Source organism: Cyprinus carpio, chromosome A15 (genome assembly GCF_018340385.1).
Source record: "Cyprinus carpio isolate SPL01 chromosome A15, ASM1834038v1, whole genome shotgun sequence".
Taxonomy (NCBI): Eukaryota; Metazoa; Chordata; class Actinopteri; order Cypriniformes; family Cyprinidae; genus Cyprinus; species Cyprinus carpio.
In genome coordinates this window covers 27,306,442-27,330,337 of record NC_056586.1, presented here as the reverse complement: position 1 = coordinate 27,330,337, position 23,896 = coordinate 27,306,442, and the positions used below count along the sequence as shown (strand labels likewise).

Below are 23,896 nucleotides of genomic sequence, written 5' to 3'. Positions count from 1 at the left end.
CCCTATCAAATAAACTGCAAATAATATGTATATATGATAAACTAAACTGGTAATATTAAAACACCAGTTTATAATTCAGTGCCTTATGGTGGGGTAAGTTAAAATGCTGACACAATTTACCCCACAGCATTTGGCTCACTTTGCCCCATAGCTGCCATAAAAAAAAAAAAAAAAAATGCTACTGTAGCTTACCAGTTCAGGCTATTATTTAGCTAAATGATTTGCATGGTCTTATATGTTGTTAAATCACCATTATGTATCATAAATATTTTCAGACCTGTATCAATTTGCTTTGATGTAACAACCATTACATCTGTTATGCTAAAATTTTACTTTGACAAGCCAAAAACTGTTTTTAAAGTAAATGGGTGCTCTCCATTCCCCCCATGTGTTTCTCCTTATCACAGTCTGGCAGAAATGATGGGTTGTTCCAAAATACTGTACATGGTCACATGACTGTAAAAGTGTACAGTTGCCAAGATGCAAGGGGTGGGTCAACTTACCCACTGGCTCATCTTACCCCACTCTCCCCTACTTCCACTGAAGATGATGCAGAAGCAGGCTCAGAGAGTGTGGGAGAGCCCACTCTATCAAAACATCTACAATAAAGTCTGAAAGTATTACAGAGTGTGCTGTCTTCTCTTTTAATTGTATATTTGTAACAACTGGATAATTTGTATTAACAAGCACCCACCCTATTTGTGCCCCTTTTTTTGGTTTGGGCCACTGCCCCTCAAAATGTCTGTGCACTGCCCTGATTCTTGTCATGCTTAAAAAACGATTTGCACCATGAAATCTTCTGTTTACTATATTCCGATATATAGTAAAATACAGCATATTACATTTTCTGCTTCCACAGTACATGTGTTGGCATTGCTTGTAGCTTGTCAAACTCGATTGAAGCTGAAGTTGAAATCTGGACTTGATTAGCATGGGAAAGGTTTCTCTGAAACCACACAAACAAAAGCATTAATCATTAAGCAGCCATGTTGCCTCCATCTCAGTCATCATGATAATCAATTGATCATGACCCTTAGCCACTTCTTTTACCGGCCTAATTTCGAGAAGTACACCCTACATCCTTTAGAATGTGGCAAATTAATTACCCCGATGGAGTCTGGTGGCCCTGTCAAACTCTGTCCGCTGCGTCAGCTGACAGTGCCGGCCCGCTACGCCTTTGCAATTCTAATGAGTGGTCATTCATCAGCCTCTGACGGCTGAACAATCCAATAGATGTTTAAATCTGCTGATAATATCAAAAACATGCACTTGCCGTTATCCGCAAATTATTACTTAACTGTCGATCATATTAGTTTGAACGTTATGAGTAAACAGGATTTATAGGACTGCTTTCCACAGTTTTCGTGCATTTATAATAATCTTCCACAGAGATTCTTCAAGTAGTTAACGGTTCTTTTTAGAGTAATTCCAGTGGTTTTCTTTTTTTAGGATAAAGTGGTTTAATGCAATTGCTGCTGTTATTAATTGGTTTACATTTACTTGCGTTGTCTTACCATCAGTCTTACTTGGAAGGTAATGATGACATATGCGTCAGCTTCTGAATTTATGCTTATAGGATATGAGACGTGGAAACCATGACTTTTAGTTTCTTCATGGTCTGAGTGGTTGTTTAAGGAGATTTGTTGTTGTTGTTAAATTGGGGATAATTGCTTTGTTTCTGATTAGCTCTGCAGCTCGAGGAAGGGGAAAGTGGAGAACTACTGTAAAATATTGTGGTGGAATGTTTTATTTGGTATATTTTACCCAGTGTTTCATGTTAATTACACCATTTAGAAATATTTTATATGTTCATATTATCTGTCAAATGCAAGTAATGTGGTGCAAAGTTCTAAATAATATTTTAGCAACAAAACTCTTAGCATGGATGACAACAGACATTACTGCAGAGACTAATATCTGCTAAAATCTTTATTTCAGGTAAGCTGCTGTTTGTGACAAAGACAAGCATCAGCTACAAAGTAGGTGGAGATACTCATCATAGTTTGTGACAATGGATTTTTTTTTATTATTATTATTTTCATGTTGCTAAGACCTTCTCATCCACTTCATATAATTTTGATTCTAAATATTGAGACTAGCAAAGTACCCAAAACCATATTTTAGACATGGTATTCATGGTATTCTTTGAAATAACTTTTAGGGTCAGTAAGAATTTTTTTAAAAGCAATTTACACTTTTATTTAGTAAGGATACATAAAATTCATCAAAAGTTGCAGTATAAAGACATTTATAATGTTACAAAAAGATTTGCATTGTAAATACATTTCTATTCATCAAAGAATCCTGAAAAAAAAAAAAAACTTTACCACGATTTATACAAAAATATTACGCAGCACAACTATTTAAACCGTGATGTTAATGTTTTTTTTTTTTTCTTGAGCAGAAAATCAGCATAATAGAATGGTTTGAAGGATCATGTGACCCTGAACACTGAAAATTCAGCTTTGCATCACAGAAAGATATTTCATTTTAAAATGTGTTCAAAATGAAAACAGGAATTTTAACCCTGTGAGCCTCTTCATTTTTGGGTCACATTTGGTACCTTAACGGTACCTGACCGAAGGTACCAAGTGTTACTTTTTGATTTTCCAACCCTTTATCATATATCCATGCTTTGTGTGTTCACATAGCTAATACGACATAAGTCACCAAGTGTCATCTTATTCCAATAGTGCAAAAAATCATAAAAATAAACTTCATTTTTTTTCAGTCTGTTCTGACCGAAGAAGCCTAGAGGGTTAAACTGTAATAATATTTAACAATATTACTGTTTTTACTGTATTTTTTAACACATAAATGAAGCCTTACTCAGCATGAAAGGCTTCTTTCAAAAATATGAAAAAATAAATAAATGACTGACCTCAAACTTTTGAGCCGTTATGTATGTATATATGTACACATCCAAAGCCACTTTCAACACATTCTAGGTATATTGTACATTTTATGACTTTTTGTGTTCCCAGGGATTCAAACCCATGACCTTGATGTTGCTACTGTAGCTCCAGTTGAGCTTCATTTTACTCAAAGAATTGCTGTTTCAGTTGGATGGCTCTCCTTCACCAGGCTGCTCAAAGTTGGAATTGTGTAAGTATTCAAGTCAAACATTAAATACATTTAAAGGCAAGTTAATTTGAGAGTGAGACAGGCCGGCACAAATCCGAAACAATGAGTCTGAAGGAAGCTGTGCAGATGCATGGCCACCTAATCAGATTGCTTTCATTAAGTCTGTTGAAATGACAGAAGCTTTTACTTCACTTCTATTGGATTACCAGGAATGCAGCTCTCTTATGACAATCTGCATTATCGAAACAATCTCTCTCCTCCTCTTTTACTCTCTTTTCCTCATCCTTTCCTCCCCCTCTCTCTCTTTCTCGCTCTCCTTCTCCCTGGCTGACTTTCCTCTCTCTCTCTCTCTCTCTCTCTCTCTCTCTCTCTCTCTCTCTCTCTCTCTCTCCAGTGAGCTCCATCTCTCTCTCGCTTTACAGAAGGGATGAGCCTGGGAGGAAAGCAAGAGTGCTCTGCCAGTTGTGTGTGAGAGAGGGCAGGAATTCCAACTGTGCGCAGACTATTCCAAGAGCAGCTTCTCTCGTGTGCAGGAAATAAATCGCCAGTGCGTTCTCAAGCTTTGCTTTGAAGGTACCTGCTGATAAAGGTAAGTTAGGCGAGAGGAAGTTCATCTGTGCGTGTACATGTGTGTTAATGTACAGTAGTTGCCACATGGTGTGTTGATGTCCGTCACAGTGCTCTCACATTAGTCTTACATTAGTGTTGAGTGCACTTTAGAGTGGATATTATGTGCTATTCAGTATCATTCATGCAGTATGTAATCTGTCAGTTTTATGTTAAATTGTCTGGATTCAGATGATTAGCTTTGGTAGCATTCAAACTTTCATTGTTGGACTTCATGCAGATCCAATGTCAGCCTTTATTAGAGTAATATACTGACTTTATGGAGCATCTTGATGGAGCTGGTGTGTTAAAGAACAAACTATTTTATTGAATTTCACAGTCTTGGCTAGATTCTTCCCACCACTGTAGGTATACTAAGACATTTTCTAAAACTCTCACTTAGGGCCAAGTTTTGCTAAGGTTCCAGAATTATAAATATGATAAGTTAGTTGCTTGGAGACACACAAGTTTCAATGCTTTGGCAACTTTTGGAGTTGTTTTTTTCTTTTCTTTTCTTTTTTTTTTCGTTTATAGAACAGAATCACTGTCAGGCTGATACTCACTCTTACTTCTATTGAAGAATTATTAAACAGATACTGGCTTCTGATTGGTCAACACAACTATGACACAAAGCACCTGTTCACCATATGTAGTGGTTCATAGTGAATCATTGTTTTTTTGTAGTATAGTAACATTTTCTTATTCAGAGACTCTTTTAATGGAAGGATAGTTATAAAATGCCTTATTGCTTATATTAGATTTTTATTATATTATTATATTTTATATAATTAGCTTGTTTTTATAATACATCTATTTTTAAAACTGGGCTTATTCTGCATCCCAGATGTTAGTAATGACTGCATTTTATTTATTTATTTATTTTTATTATATTTATTTTATTTTGTTTAAATATGTTTTAAAATGTGGGCTTATTCAGTGTCCCAGATATTAGTGATGAATGCATTTTATTTTATTATGTAGGCTTATTTATATAATATTAGTTTATTTTTTAATGCATCTCTTCTTAAATGTAGGCTTACTCAACGTCCCAGATATTAGTGATAAATGAATGTATACTGAGGCACCTTTTAGAGTTTACTATCTTTAAGACAACTATACTTTAGATGTTTTAATGCCTGACTTACCCAGAGGCATGAGTTTGAAATTTCCATCAGTGACTAATGCAATCACTAATTTAAGCTAGGGAAAATGTTAAAAATCACACTAAATGATCACAGCATGTCAAACTTTCAGCAGAGGAGAATGAAATTGGTTTTTGTCAGTATTGCCATTGAAGATCCTCTTCTTTGGCACAGGCCTGAAATGTTTGCCGAAATCCAGGGTGGCACACTTACCCTCTGAGACCTCGACTGTGTTATTTTTTTCTCTCTTGGCACTTTGAGACTCCCACGTAATTACATTCTGACAGCACGACGGACAGCATGTCTGGTGTGTCCACACCTCCACAGTGTGAACCGATCCAAACGCATTCAGAACCACGGACAGCTCTGCTCTCAGCTCTGCTGTCCGTGGTTCTGAAAGCGGTTGGATCTGTTCACGCTGTGGAGGTGTGGACGCCACTGACAGCGGCCTACTTAAACATATCCTGACATGACAAGATAAAATCAATGTAATTGCTGATGCTCCTAAGGCTGTCGTTATGCAGAGCAGCCCGTTTGATGGCTAATCTCAAACAGGTTGTTGTGTTTGAGAGCCATGGCGCGTGTTGATCTAGCAGACAGAAGGAGGGGGGAGAGGATGACAGGAATCCAGGCGCCTTGCTGTAGCCATCCCGCTCTACACCAATCTGTCTATGCTGGGCCTGTGTCCAGCACTGCCCCCAGACCTCTGAGCAAGAGTCATTGACCACTGCCATCCACGCTGAACCGTAGCCCAATCAGTAGATATTGATCAGGGGAATTAGTCTTCTTTGTGGCGCCTACTTTTGTCAATGAAAAAGCAGGTTTGAACTGAATAGTTCTTGTGATATTGGCTGTATTCTAGGTTAGAGTTTGAAAAGGGATAGTTTAGGCAAAACTGAAATTTCAAACCTCCATGACTACAGGTCAGGTCATAATTACAGTGAATGAAATAAAATATATTTACATTTAAAAATTGTATAAATATTACATTTAAAAACATCATCATCATCATTATATATTTGTCTGAGAAGAGCAGAGCTTTTAGGCTTTAAAAAGGACAGAGGTGTCATAATTTAATAACTAAGATTTAAAAGAAAAAATATAGAAATATATTTAATATATTACATTCATAATAAAACATTACATTTATAAGAATATTAATAGTAATAATAATATTAATAATTATGATGATCATCATCATCATCTGTCTGTGTTAAATTTAAATTTTAAGAGTAGAGCTTTCAAGCTTCAAAAAGGACTGAAAAGTGTCAGTTTAGTAATAATATTTGTTTAAAGCTTGAAAAAGGACAGGACATGTAAGAAAATGTAATAAATATTTATTTATTTTTCAGTTTTTTGTTATGACAAAAAATATATATTAATGGTGTTATATTTAAATGTGCACTGTGTCAGTGGCCCCTTCTTTATAACTGTAAAATACTCACTGTTATTTCTCCATTCTCAGGAACACTCAGTCACATAGTGTTTGAGCTGTGAATATGCAAATGCCTGTGGTTTTAATTCCAGTCAAGGTCCTATTGATGGAGAAATATATGGTTGCGATGTGAAATGGAGGCTTATTGATTTTATTCACCATTTGCTACAAGGCAAGCCTGTTGAGAAGTGTAAGGGTGAGTGATGTCAAAGTGAACCAAGTCAGGCATTATACATCACTGGCCACCGGTCCCACTGACCCAGACGGGGTGTCCGTGAAAGAGAGAATATCTGATCACTGCACAGACTGACAGACACATCAGACAGCTGGAAGAGAGGAATCAATAAAAGAAAAGAACTGCAATTATTTGCTGCTTTTTTAGAACATAACAAGTAATGTATGTCGCATGCATACTATTCTACAGTATGTCTTTTATTTGCATTGCATTAACTGCAATCTTTGCAGCTTGTTAGGAACATTAAGCATTATGTGTGTAAGCATGCACTGCCATAGCTGACAATGAGAAATGTCTCATACATTATGTTTAATCTTCATTTCATACTGTACTCAGAAATAATTGTGAGCTGCAACTTCTGCCAGTTTTTCACTTATACCGCACTCCATGTTAGCTGGCCATGTTTTAGTTATTGGTATCATAAAGACATAATACTTCATTAAGTGTAATGGTAACTCCATAAATTTAGGCCTGAATGCGCCTCTACAAACATATCGTTAAAATTTGATAAATTGTTGGTTCATAAAAGCTTTGTGTTTAATGAGTGGGACATTCCAGACCATGAGTTATATTTCATAGCAGTCGTCTTACTCTCAGTGAATTAAAAAAGAAAGCTTGGCTACGTCTTGCATGGCGGGAACGTCGCCTCTGATAAATTGTGCGTGGCTTTAGTAATTAGTCCTTGGATATTGAAGTAATCGCATATTGGATGTTTTGTAGTATCAGAACACATCTTGACTTTCAGATATCCTTTGAGATATTAAGAAAAATGGCAAATTATCTTGTAATGAGTCTCGGTTACATTCATAAACTTGTGTTTTATAAATTTTGAACCTCTGACACAATGTTCCCCCTGAACAAAAAGGAACTATACTCTCTTATTTACAGTAGCACTTGAAACATGAACCTGACATCTGAATGCTATTTAATTTGTATTATCTTTTATTGATTTTGTGTTTTTATTTAATTAATGCAATATAATATTTATTTATTTATCTATCAAATAAAATGCTGAATTTATTATATTCAACTTACTGTACTTATTTTTCAAAGTCTTTCTGTCTTTCCTGTCTGACAGTAACCAATGGTGTCATGGCCGCCAACCCAAACCGAGGGAGATGTAATGCCGTCCTAGCTGGGCCTTCGCTCTTCCTCATTATCTGTGTCCTGTGGATGCTGTGCACAGGCTCAGTGGGTGCTCAAGGGCAAGGTAAGAATGAATGTTTTTTTCAAAGCTGTTTGTTCCTCAACTTTTCAAGCCCAAACGTCAATCTGAATGTTGCTGGACTGTGCTACTACATTTGTAATTGTTTGGACAGTTCTTCTGGTCCTTTGTATTATGGAGTGATGAAGCTCGGGTCTTTAAGGATGAATTTTACACCCATTATTCTTAAATTAAAGGTTGTATAAAGGGAATTAGTTGTGTTCGGTCAAAGGGATTGTTCAAAAAAGCAAAACTGATTTTTGGTTTCTCCCCATATTTTTTTATTTTTTATAGCTATGAGGATTTTGTCATGTTTGTCAGTTTGTTTCTTGTGATACATTTGCTGAACAAAGTATATGAACCCTTTCGTTTTACCTGGATTTTTGAATTTGAATCTAATTCTGAATCTAAAATGAATCTGATCCATATCAACAGACAAACAAACCGTTGTGAAAAAGAGCAAACTTAAGCATGTTGTTTATGTTAGTTATGTTACTTTAAATACAAACAGTACCTACATATTTTGTAAATAATTAGCTTTTTGACCCACTTAAGTAAGACTCAAGTACATCTTTCTATATAATTTAATTATTACTTCTATTGTCTTGGAAATATGTTTAAAGTGTACTTCTGAATGCAATGAAAAGGATTTCTAGAAAACGAAAATATACTGTAGTGTAATTTCTATTGAAACGTGTATGTATTTAAATATATTTGTAATTACAGATTTATAATGATGAAGTTGCTTTTTAGTACATTTAAAATGTATCAACTTCACTTTCACTTTCACTACAGTTAAAATAATAAAGTCAAGACGAAAGATTATTAAAACAGTGATTTAAAATGTACTTATAAACTTTTAATTTGACATTACAAAGTGAACTTTTACTTGTGTTATGTGAACATAAGTGTGTTAAGAAATGTAGTCATAAAAGTGTCTCTTTTTAAGTTCTGTGGCCTTTTATTTCAGTTTTTTAAAAAATACTTTTAAGATTTGAAGTACACTACAAGTGCACATTCAATACATACAAATGCAGTTCTTCACAAGCGAAGTTTGCTTTAAAAAAAAAATTAAGATAGGTGCCTTTTCATCTCTTTATTCAAGGAGTTTATGCACCATGTAAACATTAACAGTACATGTATGAAAAACTATGTGAAAGTTGACTTCTCCAAAAGCTAACCTGGAGTACAATCAATGAAATTAAAGGAAAAAATTGTATGAGCAATTTATGCAGAAATCCATGTAAATCCAATCAGTTCCTCCAACATTATACCAGTATTTACATGTATTGGATTTGAAGCAAGTTATTCTGTATTCTTCTGCAGTGCAATGGTTTTCCTTGTGAGCCTGTATTAGTGTATCCTGAGCATAATTTGTAGCTTATCATCAGCATTGATGCTATCCTAGAAGATGTATATTTTTTTTGTATTTGTGAAACGCTTCAAATAACTGCTTGACATTTTACTTTGAATCTGCTTTATGCCAAAACCCATTTCTCATTCTCTCAAGTAGTTGCTGTGTGGTTGCTCACTTTGGGTTCAGGTCCAGTTTTAAATGGCGTCTCCCAGGGAGACAAGGCCATATTGCCCTCTACTGTCAGTTCCTCTGCAGACTTCCACCTCTCCAGCTGCCAGGCTTATTTATAGTGGAGCCGGGAACAGCCACACATACACACACAGAGCCGTTCACTCATGCAGTTCAGGCTGGAAACAATTTGAGAAGTTCTCCTTTTCCCTTCATTGCCAAGTGCCGCAGATGCGTGAACCGCCTCCGTCTACAAGGTTAATACCGGGCCTGCTTTTTTGTAGCAGGGCGGAGAGTTGGAACGGCACAAGGGTTTAACATTCAGCCCTCATACGAGCAGGGACTGATTAATGGAACTCAACTGTGGCATATGCCAAAGTAAAATATGCAGGAGGGCAATAGATACGGGCGTGAGTGAGTGAGACTGAAAAGAAGAACGAGTCAAACATAATGCATAACAAATCCTCTGGGATGTAGTGAAGCTTGACTGAGCAGAATTTTTTGACAAAGCTGACATCAGGTTGCGCTGGTAGTTTGTGATGCGTGGCTGAGGGTTTATTTTAGAGTGAGGTGACTCGTAGAAGAAGAACTCGTCCAGCGTGTAATCAGTTTTCTTTTCTGCTTCTCCTATGAGCTCAAATGTCTTATCCTGTGATGGCAGTGAATGGAGATTATCAGTTCAATGGCTTGGAAAAGCATAATTATTCAAAAGCAACATTTTTCCTAGAATTTTGTTTTTCATGCTGGGTGTTTCTTCAGCTGTGAGGTGTTGACTTTTCCCTTCATTTTGATTTTTTTCTTTGTCACCTTGAACATTTTTACCATTAGTGATCCATAAGTAAATCAGAATATAAACTTGCTTTAAAAAGTTGCTTGTTCACACTTCAAAAAAAGTTTATTGATGATATTTTTTGATAATTAATTGTTTTTATTTTTTTTTTTTTTTAATTTATATAACAATACAATCTAAAGTAAAAGAAATATATAGTTTCAATATTTATTGAGAAAGATAATGTACACTACCATTCAACATTTTGTGATTTTTTTTTTCTTGTTAAAAAAGTTTTTGAACGGCCTTGTTCACCAAGGCTGCATGCATTTGATGAACATGCAATAAAAACAGTAATATGTGAAATATCATTACAATTTAGAGTAACAATTTTCTATATTAATATATTTAAAATTTATACTTCAGTCTTCATTGTCACATGATCCTTCATAAATCATTATAATATGCTAATTTAATTTTCAAGAAATATTTCTTATTATTATCAATGCTGAAAACAGTTGCCTAAATATTTTTGTGATACTTTTTTCCTATCATTTTTTAAATCAACGGTGCAAATATTACAAGGCTATTTCTTTTGTAAAATGATGCATTAAGTGTACAAATATTATTTAATGTTGTTTATTTAGTTTACATAAAAAGCAAGCATTTTTTTTTTCAAAATATTATTTCCACACCTGTTATTTCATATAGTGAATGGTGATTTGCGATGATGTGGAAATGATATTGTTCTCCTTGATTATGTAAGTACACTGCTAAACATTGTTACAGTAGTAGACAAAGTTAGTGAAGCGTGTTTTGAAATAATTAATTTCTAAAAGGCCAGAAGTGGGAACAGCAGTGCAGGTACAGGGAACAAACTTATACATTCTGTTCTTTGCTTTAGTACCACTGAAGTTTACCTTTCCCTATGAAACTCAATTATATCAAAATAGGTGGAGGGAGAGTAAATCACATTTTTGGCTTTTTGGAAATGACTTCCTAAACCTAATTATTGCTCCATTATCCCAGTAAACCATATTTCCAGTTTTGTTTATAACTTCTGAGGACATGGGCAATCAGTTTGAGGCAAATCTCCTAGTTGCTTCAGGTTGGGATGTTCAGCTTTGACTGGATTCTTTTATCTGCAGTACCCGCAGAATAATTGCTTTATTGGAGGTCATTCTTCTTTGTTTGGTGTGTTTTGTTGCATTGTGTGTGTGTGTCAGGTTGCAGCTCTTCACTGGAGGAGAGAATGTAACGCCCTTGCATTTGATCTTGGGGCAGTAGAGATGTTTTTTTCTTGTTGTGTTCTGCTTGGTTGATAATGTTGTGTTTTTTTTTTTTTTATGTTGTCTAGAGGCACAAAAGGCTGAACCATACTTTGATGTAATGGAGAGCGGGTGCATTCCTATACTGTAGATGATGGCTGGATTTATTACATGTGTAACTAAGTTTTTTTTAAGCACAATTAAAGGGATAGTTCACCCAAAAATGAAAATTCTGACATCATTTGCCCACCCTCTACTTCTTCCAAACCTGTATGAGTTTCTTCTGTTGAACACAAAAGAAGATATATAGAAGGATGTTGGTAACCAAACAGTTAACGGTAGCCATCGACTTCCATAGTATGGAGAAAATAAAAAAAATACTATGGAAGTCAGTGGTCAACGTCAGATGTTTGGTTACCAATATTCTTCTAAATATTTTCTTTGCAGGTTTGAAACAAGTGGAGGGTAAGTAAATGATGACAGAATTTTCATTTTTGGGTGAACTATCCTAAAAGGCAGCTGAACTTTTTATTATAGTCAAATATACTGCATATACTGTATGTGTTTTGTCTTTTATTTCATAGAAAATTAAAGATGCATCCCTGTGAGCTCAATGGTTAATTCGTTTCATGCTGCAAGACAAGCACTAAACACATTCAAGAACGTCCAGCAACAATGTGGATATTTTACCAAATGAGTAACATCTAATTAAACACAACATAAATACCCACTAAAGTGAGACTAAAGTTTGCATGCTGCTTTTTGAAAGCATTTTTCAAACATAATAATTTGTTAATTTCTCCCAGTGATTAAGCCATCTTTGAAGTTTAAATCCTCATAGCTAATCATATGCTAAGTTTTTAATCCTTACTAAAAAGCAGGCTCTCAGCTGAGGTAATATTTTCGAGACCATTAAATCATAATAATAGCTAGACTTTACATTTAATGTTTTTGTGTTGAAGTGTGGTGCCAGTGCTGGATTGTTGTGTGTGGTTGCCAGGTTGTGGCATGGAGATTTCTTTGGGCTGTTCACACAGAATGCATTTTTCCATTCCACTGCATTACTTTTCCATTGTTTTTCTTTTTAAATGCGTTAGACAGACATCTTTGACCGCTGTGCTTGCATCTCATGTCTTTGCAGTGGCTCACACATAATACAGCATTCTAAAAGCATGGCACTCTAAAAGTTTAAACTTGAAAAAAAAAAACTTGTGTACTGTCTAGTGTTTTTAAAAGCAAAAACCCATTTTGTGTGAATGGCCTGTAAGATTTGAGTGAGTTTTATGGCATTGCTAGGATGTTCTGTGTGGTTGCTATGTTTCCATAGTCAAAATTTTCTACTCTCATGTTTCAATTATATTTTGGTCCCTAAACTCATAAAAATAAAGGTTCTTTAATGGAATTGATGGTTTCATGTGCAAACTTTTATCATCTTTGAGGGAAAACTATAAGTTTTCACTTCAAAAAGTTGTTTAATGCAAGTATTTAACATATCATTGTCTGTAGCACAAATATTGTGAGTTTATACTGTGATTTTTTAAATCTCTAACCCTAATAGTAGTAATGATAGTTCTCATCAAGCAATATTATACAAGAGTTTCTGAATAATTTGATGTTGAAATTAAATATTGGTTTAGATGTTCATTTAGAGGAAAACTTTTCACTGTCAAGTCAAACACAATTAGACAGTTGTATCTCTGTTGTTTGAATGGCGTCATTGATAATTTAGCATTTCTTGACAGTGCCTGAGTACCTACACATGCAGGTGCGCTGGTGCACTGTCTGCAATGCTGCAAAGTGTGTGATTTATCACTCCCCACCACCATCAGTATACGCTCATACACCGCTAACAGCTGTCCTACCAGATGTATTCTCTCCCCGGGTCCCTGGGTGAATCACGCACCCCCACACCCAAATACTGTATGCCTACACCCAAGCACAATTTCCCTCATTCTTTCTCTCTATCTTCTCCTATCTCTTTTTCTTTTTGTTCCATTTTGTGCTCAGGTATATGGTAGCCAGCTGCTCCTGGCATTTCCGACACCTTGATAAACCAGTTGTTGTTTATATATGTATACAAGACCATCTGTATCCCTGTCAGCCTTCTTTTACTGCCTGGATGAGCTAGTGGTCCGGAGAGAGGGACCTCCAACAGAATCAGGGCACTGCTGTCCATCAGCTTTGTTAGCAGTAACTAATGCTATATCTATCTTCAGTTTCTCAGGACAGGGACACCTTGAGGAGGCAGCAGTGTTATTTTAGATTTATGTATGTATGTATGTATGCATGTATTTATTTATTTGTTTGTTTGTTTGTCTGTTTATATTTTTATTTTGTATACTGTTATTTGTCTTTATTAGTATTTTCAGTTAGATATAACATAACACAACACAACACAACATTTTAGGGTATTTTTTTATTATTTTATATGTTTTTTTATTTGTATTTATTATTGTAGTATTACTATTTAGGTTTTATTTTTATTTCAGTTTGCTTTAGTGCTTCAAATCATTATTTATGTTATTGGTCAAGCAGCATTTCTATATTTCATTAAATTTAATTTCATATTTTTTTGTCATGCAATATTTGTTTTATTTCAGCTTTATTTATTTATTCATTCATTCATTCATTTATTTATTTATTTATTTATTTATTTATTTTATCGGTTAACTATAATAACCCTGCAAGGAAGCAGGGGATTTTAGGCAATTACTAGCTAAAAGGGTTAGTCTTAAAGCAGTTGAAACTTTAACTTCATCCAAATACAGTCAAATGGTTGAACTTTGGTGGGACACAAAAGGAGAAAATTTGCAGAATGTCCAAGCTGTGAATGGTGACCACAACTGACAAACAACATTTCATGAAAAATATTCAGATAAATAAATTACAATTCATTTCTAGCAGAATGTTATCAGATGGCTTCAGGGAACCTGGTATATAGTGCACAAGTTGAACAAACTACTTTTACAGTACTTTTCTGATGTTGTTTTGGCATATTGGAACCTGACAGCCCATAATCACCATCTACTTTCATCGTATAGAAGAGAGCAGTAAGGCAGCATGTACATTTCTTAAAATTCATGTGGTTTTGGAACAATAGAAGGGTGAATAAAAGATAATTGCGTTCTACGCTATCTATTTCTTCACTGTGTAAAAGGAGTGTGTGAACTGTAATACTCCTGAATGCAGAGGAGCGGTAGAGGTGACAGCACCTCTGTGCACATGACACTGTTCCATCTGTTTATCAGCCCCTGTGGTTTAACTCCAGACCCTCACGTCTGCGATACAACTGCCTGTCAAGGTGAGCTGTCTACTAATTTGAACCTGACACAATAACCTTTAGCACAAGACAACTCGTTCAACGCTGTCGCATAATCTCAAACTCAAAATTGTGACTTAAAGGAATAGTTCACTCAAAAATTAAATTTAGCATTATAATGGATCCTCTGCAGTGAATAGGTGCCGGCAGAGTGAGAGTCCAAAAAGCTGATTAAAACATCACAATAGTCCAAAAATAATCCACACAACTCTAGTCCATCAGTTATTGTCTTGTGACACATTTACTGTAATTGTTATTACCGTGTTAATAAGCATTATTATGGATTATAGATTCGTATTTTGACCAAGCAATGGTTTCAATTTAAAATGCCTTAAAGAAGAATTTGTTTCTCACAAAACATGCAGCTTTTCACCTCGATAAATGTTAATTAATGGACTGGAGTCATGTGGACTAATGTGATTTTTTTATCAGCTGTTTGGACTCTCATTCTGACGGCACCCATTCACTGCAGAGGATCCATTGATGAGATGTAATCCAAAATTCTCCAAATCTGTTCTGATGAAGAAACAAACTCATCTACATCTTAGATGGCTTGAAAGTGAGTACATTTTCAACAAATTTTCATTGTGGGTTGAACTATTCCTATAACATCTGATTAGACTGTTTTAAATGGACAAAATGCCTTTAAATTTGGGGACAAATGAACTATTTTGAAAGGGATATTCTTATTTCCTGATCACAGCTTGGATTTTTGAGTGATAAAGAGTTTGTGCAGTTAAAACTAGTTCTTTAAGAATCGACTTTGTCTGCCACATTGCTTTAGGAACAAAAAATGACTTGCATGAGGGTTGCTGAAGCAGACTTTTTTTATTATTTATTTTTTATTTATTTTATGCCGTGGATGCCCTAATTTCCTGCAGTTTTTGACAGATCTGGGATCAGCAAGACATGAATTGTTGCTGCTCGAAGCTGTGGAAAGTGGAATAAGAATGTGTATGAATGACAGATAAGGCTGCATTGATGTTTTTAAAAGATATAGAACATTTTATTGTTACATTTTGAGCTCACAAAATAAAAAGGTATGAGCTTTTTATAATGGCTACTGCATGAAAAATTTAAAGGGATAGTTCACAAAAAAAAAAAAATTATGTGATCGTTATTCACCCTCACATTGTTGTGCATTACCTTTATTTTCTGCACAACACAAAAGATGTTCTGAGAAATATCTGAGTCTGTGAAAGTCAGTGGGGTCCAATGTAACATGGCTAACACTACAGAACCAAAATTAGCTGTTTTATAACCCTGTTTTATAATACATTTAAATGGATTCATAAAAAGGTTTTTGATTGCATTTGTGTGCAGTTATAATCCATAAACTGTGAACAAAAAACACAAACCCTAGCAAAATCCCCTCAAGAACAGTAATTGGAGTACTGCTTATGCATTACGTTTCTCAACCCGTACAGCATTGTTCTATACTGGCATGAGGCATGTGTCAAAAATTGCTGTTACTGCCACAAAGCAAAACCTCTAAGCAGACTTTTACTCATCTTTGGATGATTTTGAGGATTCATCATTGAAATGGCTCACAGTCAGCCATTAGTCGGTGGCCTGTTTCATCTTTTCCGAGATAAATGGAAGGCTGATGGATGTCAGAACAAGGAACTGCTGAGCAATAGCAATTTAAAACAATCCAGAGTGAAAAACTCCAGACCCACGTTTGTCGTTGTTCTGGGGTGGTTTTTTTGTGTGTTGTGGTGTTGTGGTGTTATTGATGGCAGGCGGAGATGTGTCTGTGTGTGTGTTTTTATTGTTGTGTTTTTGATGTCAATACGTCTCAACTTAAAAATCTTTCTCTCACAATAGAAGGATAGAGGCTTGAAGAAGTTCTGTTTATCATCACAAATGGCTATTTGTTTTTCTCTGAGCTTAGATCCCTTTCGGTCCCAATGGGCCATGAGTCATATCAACCCAACACATGAGAAATCTCTTGGAGATTTTCAGATATCTGGCCATCTGTAGTAGGAATAAGAGCCATTTTATTCGGCTCAATCCCACACAATTCCCAACATTATACAAGCAGACAGTTATTAAAGCTCAAAGAGACAATGTGTGACTTAGGCTATGCAGACTTTGTTTATTGTAATATCTTATGTTATTTGTTTATTGCAATATCTTGCTTTGACACAATCTGTATTGTATAAAGCGCTATATAAATAAAGGTGACTTGACTTGACACGCAGCTCTCCACATCACTCAGCTCTCACTGCCCAGCTGTGACGAGCCGCTGCCTGCTACCGCACTAATAGTGTTTGTGTTTTGGTAATTACTGAGAATAAATGGATGGAAAGGCCTGGAGAACAAGTACATCTTGGCAAAGGGCAGACAATGTTTTTAAGCTCCTGCGTCAGAGAGTACGGGTTGTCATCCAGATAGATGCTGTGCTTTTCATACTCTCGGTAGGCAGGTGTCAAGACACGACTGGAAGAGAACATGAAGAGGAATCGTTCTTCCGGCACTGGGGTGTCATTCAATACTCACCTCATGTTGTCTTTGTCTTCCAGTCAATTCCGTTCTCTTGCACCTATTAAAATATGCATTTAAGTTAAACGTGTGAATCTTAAAAATAACTAATGCATAATTATGAATAGTTTACTGTATTTTGTTCTTAGTTCTGTTTATAAAATTGTGAAAAAATTATTTATTTGTATTTTTTATTTTATTTTTTAAGTTTAAAGACACCTATGCACCCATAATTGTTTTCTACTGTGTTTAATTTAGTGAATAGGTGAGTAATTTTCAGGAATGAAATGTTCATGAAGATTAGGAAATGAAGGAAGTCTAAGTAACTGAGGCCCTCTAGTGGCGATCCATGGAAATAAAACTGGCATGTGGCAGTCAGTGGTGAGTTTGAATGAAAGTAATTGCATATCCTGTGGCATTGCTGGACAGCAAAGTGTCCACTGGATGCACATTTGAAAATCTCAGCGTATGCAGAATGTAATCCAGGTATTGTTTGCCTGCTATGAATTCTTCAATCTCCATATCTGAAGCGCCTACTTATTTAACATACTGATTTTGTATATTTGTAGTAAAGAGAGGACACACGAATGATTATTATAGTTATTCTCACTACTGTAAAGCCATAATAATGTTATAATGACTTGTCTTTCAAAGTGTGAAAAAAGCATTCCGAATCATTCTGTAAATATGAAGCTCCGCCCATAAAATTAGCCAATTACCGCAGAAAACGACGACAACGATTAGAGGGAAATTGTTGTTGTTTAAAATGTTGTTGGTTAAATAAAACATGATTTGGCTATGTTACAGCGATCATTTTTAATGCAAAATTTGGGTAGACCTGACAAGAAGTGTTTTTCGTTAGGCACGTTGTGACAGTTTAAATATGTTATTTCGAGCAGGTAGGTCACTTACACGATTACAGCATTTACCATGGTGTAGTTTCCACCAAAATAGCACTTACAACATTTATAGTTGCTTTAGAAATACTGTAGTAAATGGGGAATGTGGAAGTTCGATCAAATCGATCAAAATGACTATTAAAGCTTTACACTTTTTGAAAGTGATCACATATTAATGTTAATAATTTTTAAAGTTGTAAAGAAAACATTCAATTAAAATAGGTTTTAATCAATATGTTGTATAACAAAATTATATAACAAGCAGTTTGTTTTTCCTTTTGAACACTGAGTGGCGCTATTGACCCCTTTTTAACTAGAAACACAGCACAAACCCAGACAAAGCACTGAGAAAAGCATGACCCCAAAAACTCACAAAAAAGCAGTGTAAAGCACTTTTTACTTTTGGTTCGTCTTGTTCTTTGTGTGTAAACATCTGCCTTCTATGATAAAATGCATACAAAACGTTCATTGTTCTCGTCAGCGTACCATTTTTATGTTTTTTCGTCTGCTGTAATGGGGTGATCGGACTTCTATTTCTTTTTTCTACCTCTCACTTCACATTTTCTACTGAAATTTGGCTCCTTGTGAAATTGCCACTGTGCTCAAGCTACCATATTCTGTATGATATATGGTCCAGAGTGTAACGGGTCTTGTCTGTCATCGCCAGACTTCATAAAGCATACATATTGCACGAAACATAACCCAGTGCAGCCACAAATGACTTCACGGCCACGTTTTACGAGCTGCTGTTTGGGCCAGTTATTGAAGATATGTCCGCCGTCATTTCACCATAGGGATGACCTTGTTGTCATTGAACCAAAGAGGTGGCACATGATACCGACAGCAAATCTTGTACGATGTCATACTTCACTTCTTGGGCTCATGAAAAATTATTGAAGCTTGTGGTTCATAACCCTGTGCACAGAAACCAAGCAGACTTTTGCATCACACTGCAAGCCCCATTGACTCCTTCCCTCTCGTGTCTCACACCCGGCTCTTCCGGCTTGTCTTTAATAGGAATGCTGATGATCTCCATTTTCATATAAATGAAGAGAATGGAATGTATGCTCAAGTGTATATCTGTTGGTTGGAAAATACTTCTTTTGATGACCTTGAAAAACAAGATGGCTAATAGTTAATGTGCACTGTTCACTTCAATGGAGACAATTCCGCATCGCATTGAAAAAGAATATTATTTTTGTAATTGTGCTCTCAAGGATCTTGCCTTGTAACCCTATGGCCATGCAATTTTCCCACTTTCTTATAATTTGATGGCTCATTCATTGAAGATGCAGTTGCTTTTTGAAACCAAAATGTAGTGAGTTTCAAATGGAATTTTACTCCTGATGAAAGAGTGGCTTCCCTCTTGACCCAAAACGTTCTGGTTAAATCTAATAGGGGAGCTTCGATCGGAGCTCACGTCCTTTCATGAAAATAAACACAAACGTATGATGGAGCAGGCCATTGTTGATGTGACTTGCCCTCTGGGAGATGTTACAATTACACAAGAAAAGCACCGATACGACCTTTGGCCTTTGGAGTGTGTGTCTGAATGCTGCCCTGTCCTTTTCTGGAGATGCTTGAACTCCACTGGGACCGCGTGTGAAATGTCTCCCGGTCCCCGTTCAGCCTTCTGGAGCACCCTACAGGCTAATAACTCTTTTCCTCAAGATTAGAGGAGATGTAGCTGTTATTATTGTGAAATATCTGACCTTCCACTTTGATTCATGACATAAATGAGCTTTTTGTCAGGTCAGGCGGCGAGACAGATGAAAGCAGTGACAATCAAGCAAAATGAATTTGTTTCATGGATCAAAGAGCGCGCACAAGTAAGTCAATTTTATTGTAAATACATTTGTATGTGATTTACCTTTATTGGTGTTTCCCAAAGCCTGAATAAACTATTATACCTTGAAAGACTAATTTACCACTCCACTCACTGATTCTACAGTACTTCTGATTCATACAGAACCAATCCAGGAGCCCATTCCATCCCTCCTCTAAGGAAGCAGTGACTCGTTCAGGGTGACATTGGAGAGGAACTGTTTTCCTCATGCATCACTCTCTCATCAAGAGTAGCAGTGGCTGTAGCTTAATGAGCCTGGGAACTGATAATGCCGGGCTGTACATCATGTCTGTCTGCCTGCTGCTTGTTCTGTCAATACCCCACCCTTCCAAGTCTGCCTTTAGCCTTGTGCTAGACCAAAAGCAGTGGACCTCAACCGCTGATGTGCCTCATTCATTTAGGTTCATGTACTGAAGAGCTCCAGAACTGTCGTAGATGCTGAATGTGAGTAAGGCAGTTATGAAGGTGATTATTTATTTATTTATTTATTAATGAGAATCAGTCTATAGACAAACTTTATTATGGCATTTTACAATTTAAAATTGGTCTCAAGTTACCTATTGATAATAATAATCATGTCCTCTGACTTTTAATAGTTACTTTTTGAAGGAAGAACATTTAGAGCATAATTTTATCCTGTGCATCATTTAATCATTATTGGATATCTTCGGAAAAAAAAATTGTTTAAACATTTGGATTACACAGCAGCAGCAAAAGTTAAATGTGCATATTTATGGACATCTGAAACATTAAGTATTGCTTAATCTCTTTTAGTGCATAATTCATTGCTCATATTTGCACTTCATGTTCATTTTAACACTTTTCTTTTCTTGTATTGCAGAAAAGACCCTCTTTGCATGTTGTGCGGCCAGCCAATTATAATGGAGTGAGAAACAGGTGAAAAATGAAGAGAGGCGTCATGCAATGAGCCACTTCCTACTGAGCTTCAGCACACCTGGGGTTTAGCTTCAAAAAGACCCAAGAAAAGGGGACCTTTTTTTTCTTTTGTTTTGTTTGTGTTTTTTTTTTTTTTTTTTCACACATTGGTGTTTTGCTACGGTGCCGCCCTGAAGCTTGCATTTTTATCTCATCTATCAGTACGTACACAGGTGTCATAAATCTACCAGCTTGTTTGCCATTCTGCCCAGCCGTGAGCCCTGGGGTGATCTGAGCCTCTCGTAGGCGTCAGTGAGAACAACCGATCAGTGTCTGCCTGTAGCTTTAGGAGGCCCAGGGAATGCACAGCAGAATTTATGACATGATATTTATGCGGTTTGTTTAGTCCGGACTCTGGGTTATTCTGCTTGAAAAGGCTGAGCACGTCACCAGTCACCAGGGTTCCTTTCCAGGCCCAGTTTTGGAAAATTTGATACTCACACTGTGTATACCTACATATAGCCATATATATGTAAATATATTGCTTATTACATGGCAACCCAATTACAGGGCGCAGTGCACTGTTTAGCAGTGCAGTCCTGCTAAACAACCTGAGCAAATAAAAACTAATAGCCTCAGACCGACGCATACTATTGGCTACTTTGGAATGGGGGCAGTTGTATCGTGCGGTTGATCAGATTAAAATGCAATTGTATTGGGTGCATCTGCTCCAGCGCTCAGTCCATCTATGCTCATGGGAGCAATGTGTCTCGAAAGTTAGAGATTAAGTTCAATTTACCGCTCTCCTAGTTCAGTGGCCAGCTGTAGCCTCTGAACAAAAAACTCGCTGATTTTTACACAGAACCTGAGTAGTTCTGCCATGCATCAGCCACCGCCATTGATGTACAATGGTGAGCTTTCATTTTGAAAAGCTAAAGCACTAATTAAATGAACTGAAACAACTAAAATGGGTCTTTTTACAGCCCCATTACAAACTGCTGTGTTGTGCTAGCTGTGTGGATAAATTGCCTTGCTCTTATATTGAGTGTGCATGGTCGTTCATGAGTTTGTGTGTGTCTGTCTGTCTGTTTGTCCCACTTTGGATACAACTGCAAACTGCATAAATATAAATGCATATTCATTTCTAGATGCATTTTAGAAAAAAGTAGTTTTCCATACAGGTCATGCTCTGGTCCATCTTTAGTGGTGCAGTCTAGGAAAAATGGCCCTGCTGACCTTTGTCTGTATGGTAGCTGGTAAATCTAATACAAATGGAGCCATCTGTATTGTGAATCTGCTATGCTCTCCGTAGGTCCAATGAATGGGTGTCTCTGTCTTAATGGGTTTCTTGTTTTCTCTGTGGCAGTACAATCAATGACTAAACAGTCCACTGAAATGAATTAGTCGGCCGCCTCTATCTGATACGTTTAACAAGCCCCCTACACCACCCACGGCATGAATATTTTGCCTGTTTGACAGCAAAACAGCAGCAAAATCACTTTTTACGCTTTGCATATGTTTGGACACAAAACCACGGCTGGGCCTGAGGCACAGTTTAAAAAAACATAGCAATTATTCTCTGTGCCATAGTCGATAGGGAGCCAGCTCTTCTGCTCATATCGGTAAACATCATGAGATAATTGCTGGGTATGTGGGATTGGTGAAACCTTCCCTAACTTCCACTCTCATTTGGTTTCTCACTCTCTCTATATGCTCATAATAGCACGTTCAAACCATTTAGCCAGCAGGTTGTTGCAGACATGTTAACAGGTCACATCACAACATGGAGTTTTTATATTTATGCTGCCTATTTGATTGTATATTATATTAAGAAAAAAAAAAAAAAAGACTACATAGCAGTCCATTCAAAGCACTTTGAGGAACAATTATATGTCTGACCAGCAGGGGGAGCTTTTACACTTGAAATAGCCTTAGATGTTTACACAGCGCCACCCCATCATCATACCATTCTGGCCGTCTGTCACACACACTCCTCGCCTCCATCTTTCCTTTCATTCCCCCCTTTCCTTTTTTTGTCTCATGTTTCCTCATCTGTCCTTCGTAATCTGTCAATTTCCTCCCTTCACTCTCCGCAATTATTTTTTATGTGGATTTAACACTCACTCTCACAGCATGCTGAAGTGAATGAGATTTGGAAAAGGGCTTTGTATCATCCTAATGACCACAACAAGGTAATCCAGAAGCATTATTAAAAAAAAAAAAAAAAATCCCTAATCATTGTTCGTCTGAATTGGTCACGTCATTCAACATGTTGTCATCTGAACATCTGTGCCACTCAGCGTCCTTTCATCCTTTCCTTCACACTCCTCTATCTCACCCTCACTTCTTCAGTTAGTCACATCGTATCCCACTATCATTCATCCAGACTCTTGCCTTTCTCTCGTTCCTCCTGTTTCTTCCACTTCCTCTGTACTCTGTCAGTCCCTCCCGGGGGTGAGGAGCTGACTCCTATAATTACCCAAGTGTCTGTGAAATGAATCATTGGGTGGGTGATTGAGCTGCATGATGGGTAACATCCATCCTGAGCTGAGTGAATGAGTGAGCTGTTCCTTCACCACACCTCTCCCTCTGCTTCAATCTTTCTCATTCTCTCTCTTTTCCTAATTTCTCCCTCCATCTCTTTGGCTCTTTCTACCACTGCAACCGCTGGCACATTACAGGGTGTGGCAAAGCGCAGACCATTTGCTCCCAAACTTCCATTAAATTTCACTTTCACGTGCCTAAAGCGGACCTTTTGCTGGGGCTTGTTTTTTTTTTTTCCATCAGACCGGCCATCCAAATCTGTTGTCGGATGCTTGGTGAGATGGCATGTAAAACATACATCTGTCACAGTGTGCTGTTGACAAATGCTTCTGGATATCGTGCACTCGGCTAAGCATGTGAGCTAAGCATTTCCTGCTAAGGGACAGGAAAGCCTGGCTGACAATGACTGATACTCGGCCTCTGGTCCTCGAGGATGGTGTTTTCATCCATAGCATGATTTTTGGTGTATTCAAGACTAACAGATCAATTGACACAAATTGAAATTCTTTGTAGGACTCTGAGTGATGGTCATTTTCACATGCTGTTAGACCATAACCTCGCCCTCAAGACATTGCTACTTGCTTTGTACTAAGCAAAACTACTCTGTTGTTTAATATGTTTGCATTTTTGCTGTCTGTATTTGTCTGTTATAGGCACTGT

At 36.7% G+C, this 23,896-nt stretch overlaps 1 protein-coding gene across 1 annotated transcript in view; it reads left to right on the top strand.

Moving 5' to 3' along the window:
* The first annotated feature begins 2,981 nt into the window (after positions 1 to 2,981).
* LOC109104403 (roundabout homolog 2-like) overlaps positions 2,982 to 23,896 on the top strand; it is a 275,743-nt gene continuing 254,828 nt past the window's right edge. Inside the window, exons 1-3 of the mRNA XM_042771761.1 lie at positions 2,982 to 3,105; positions 3,507 to 3,673; positions 7,581 to 7,712. Of these exons, the coding sequence (XP_042627695.1) occupies positions 7,595 to 7,712 (118 nt within the window). The 5' untranslated portion in view covers positions 2,982 to 3,105; positions 3,507 to 3,673; positions 7,581 to 7,594. The remainder of the gene's footprint in view (positions 3,106 to 3,506; positions 3,674 to 7,580; positions 7,713 to 23,896) is intronic.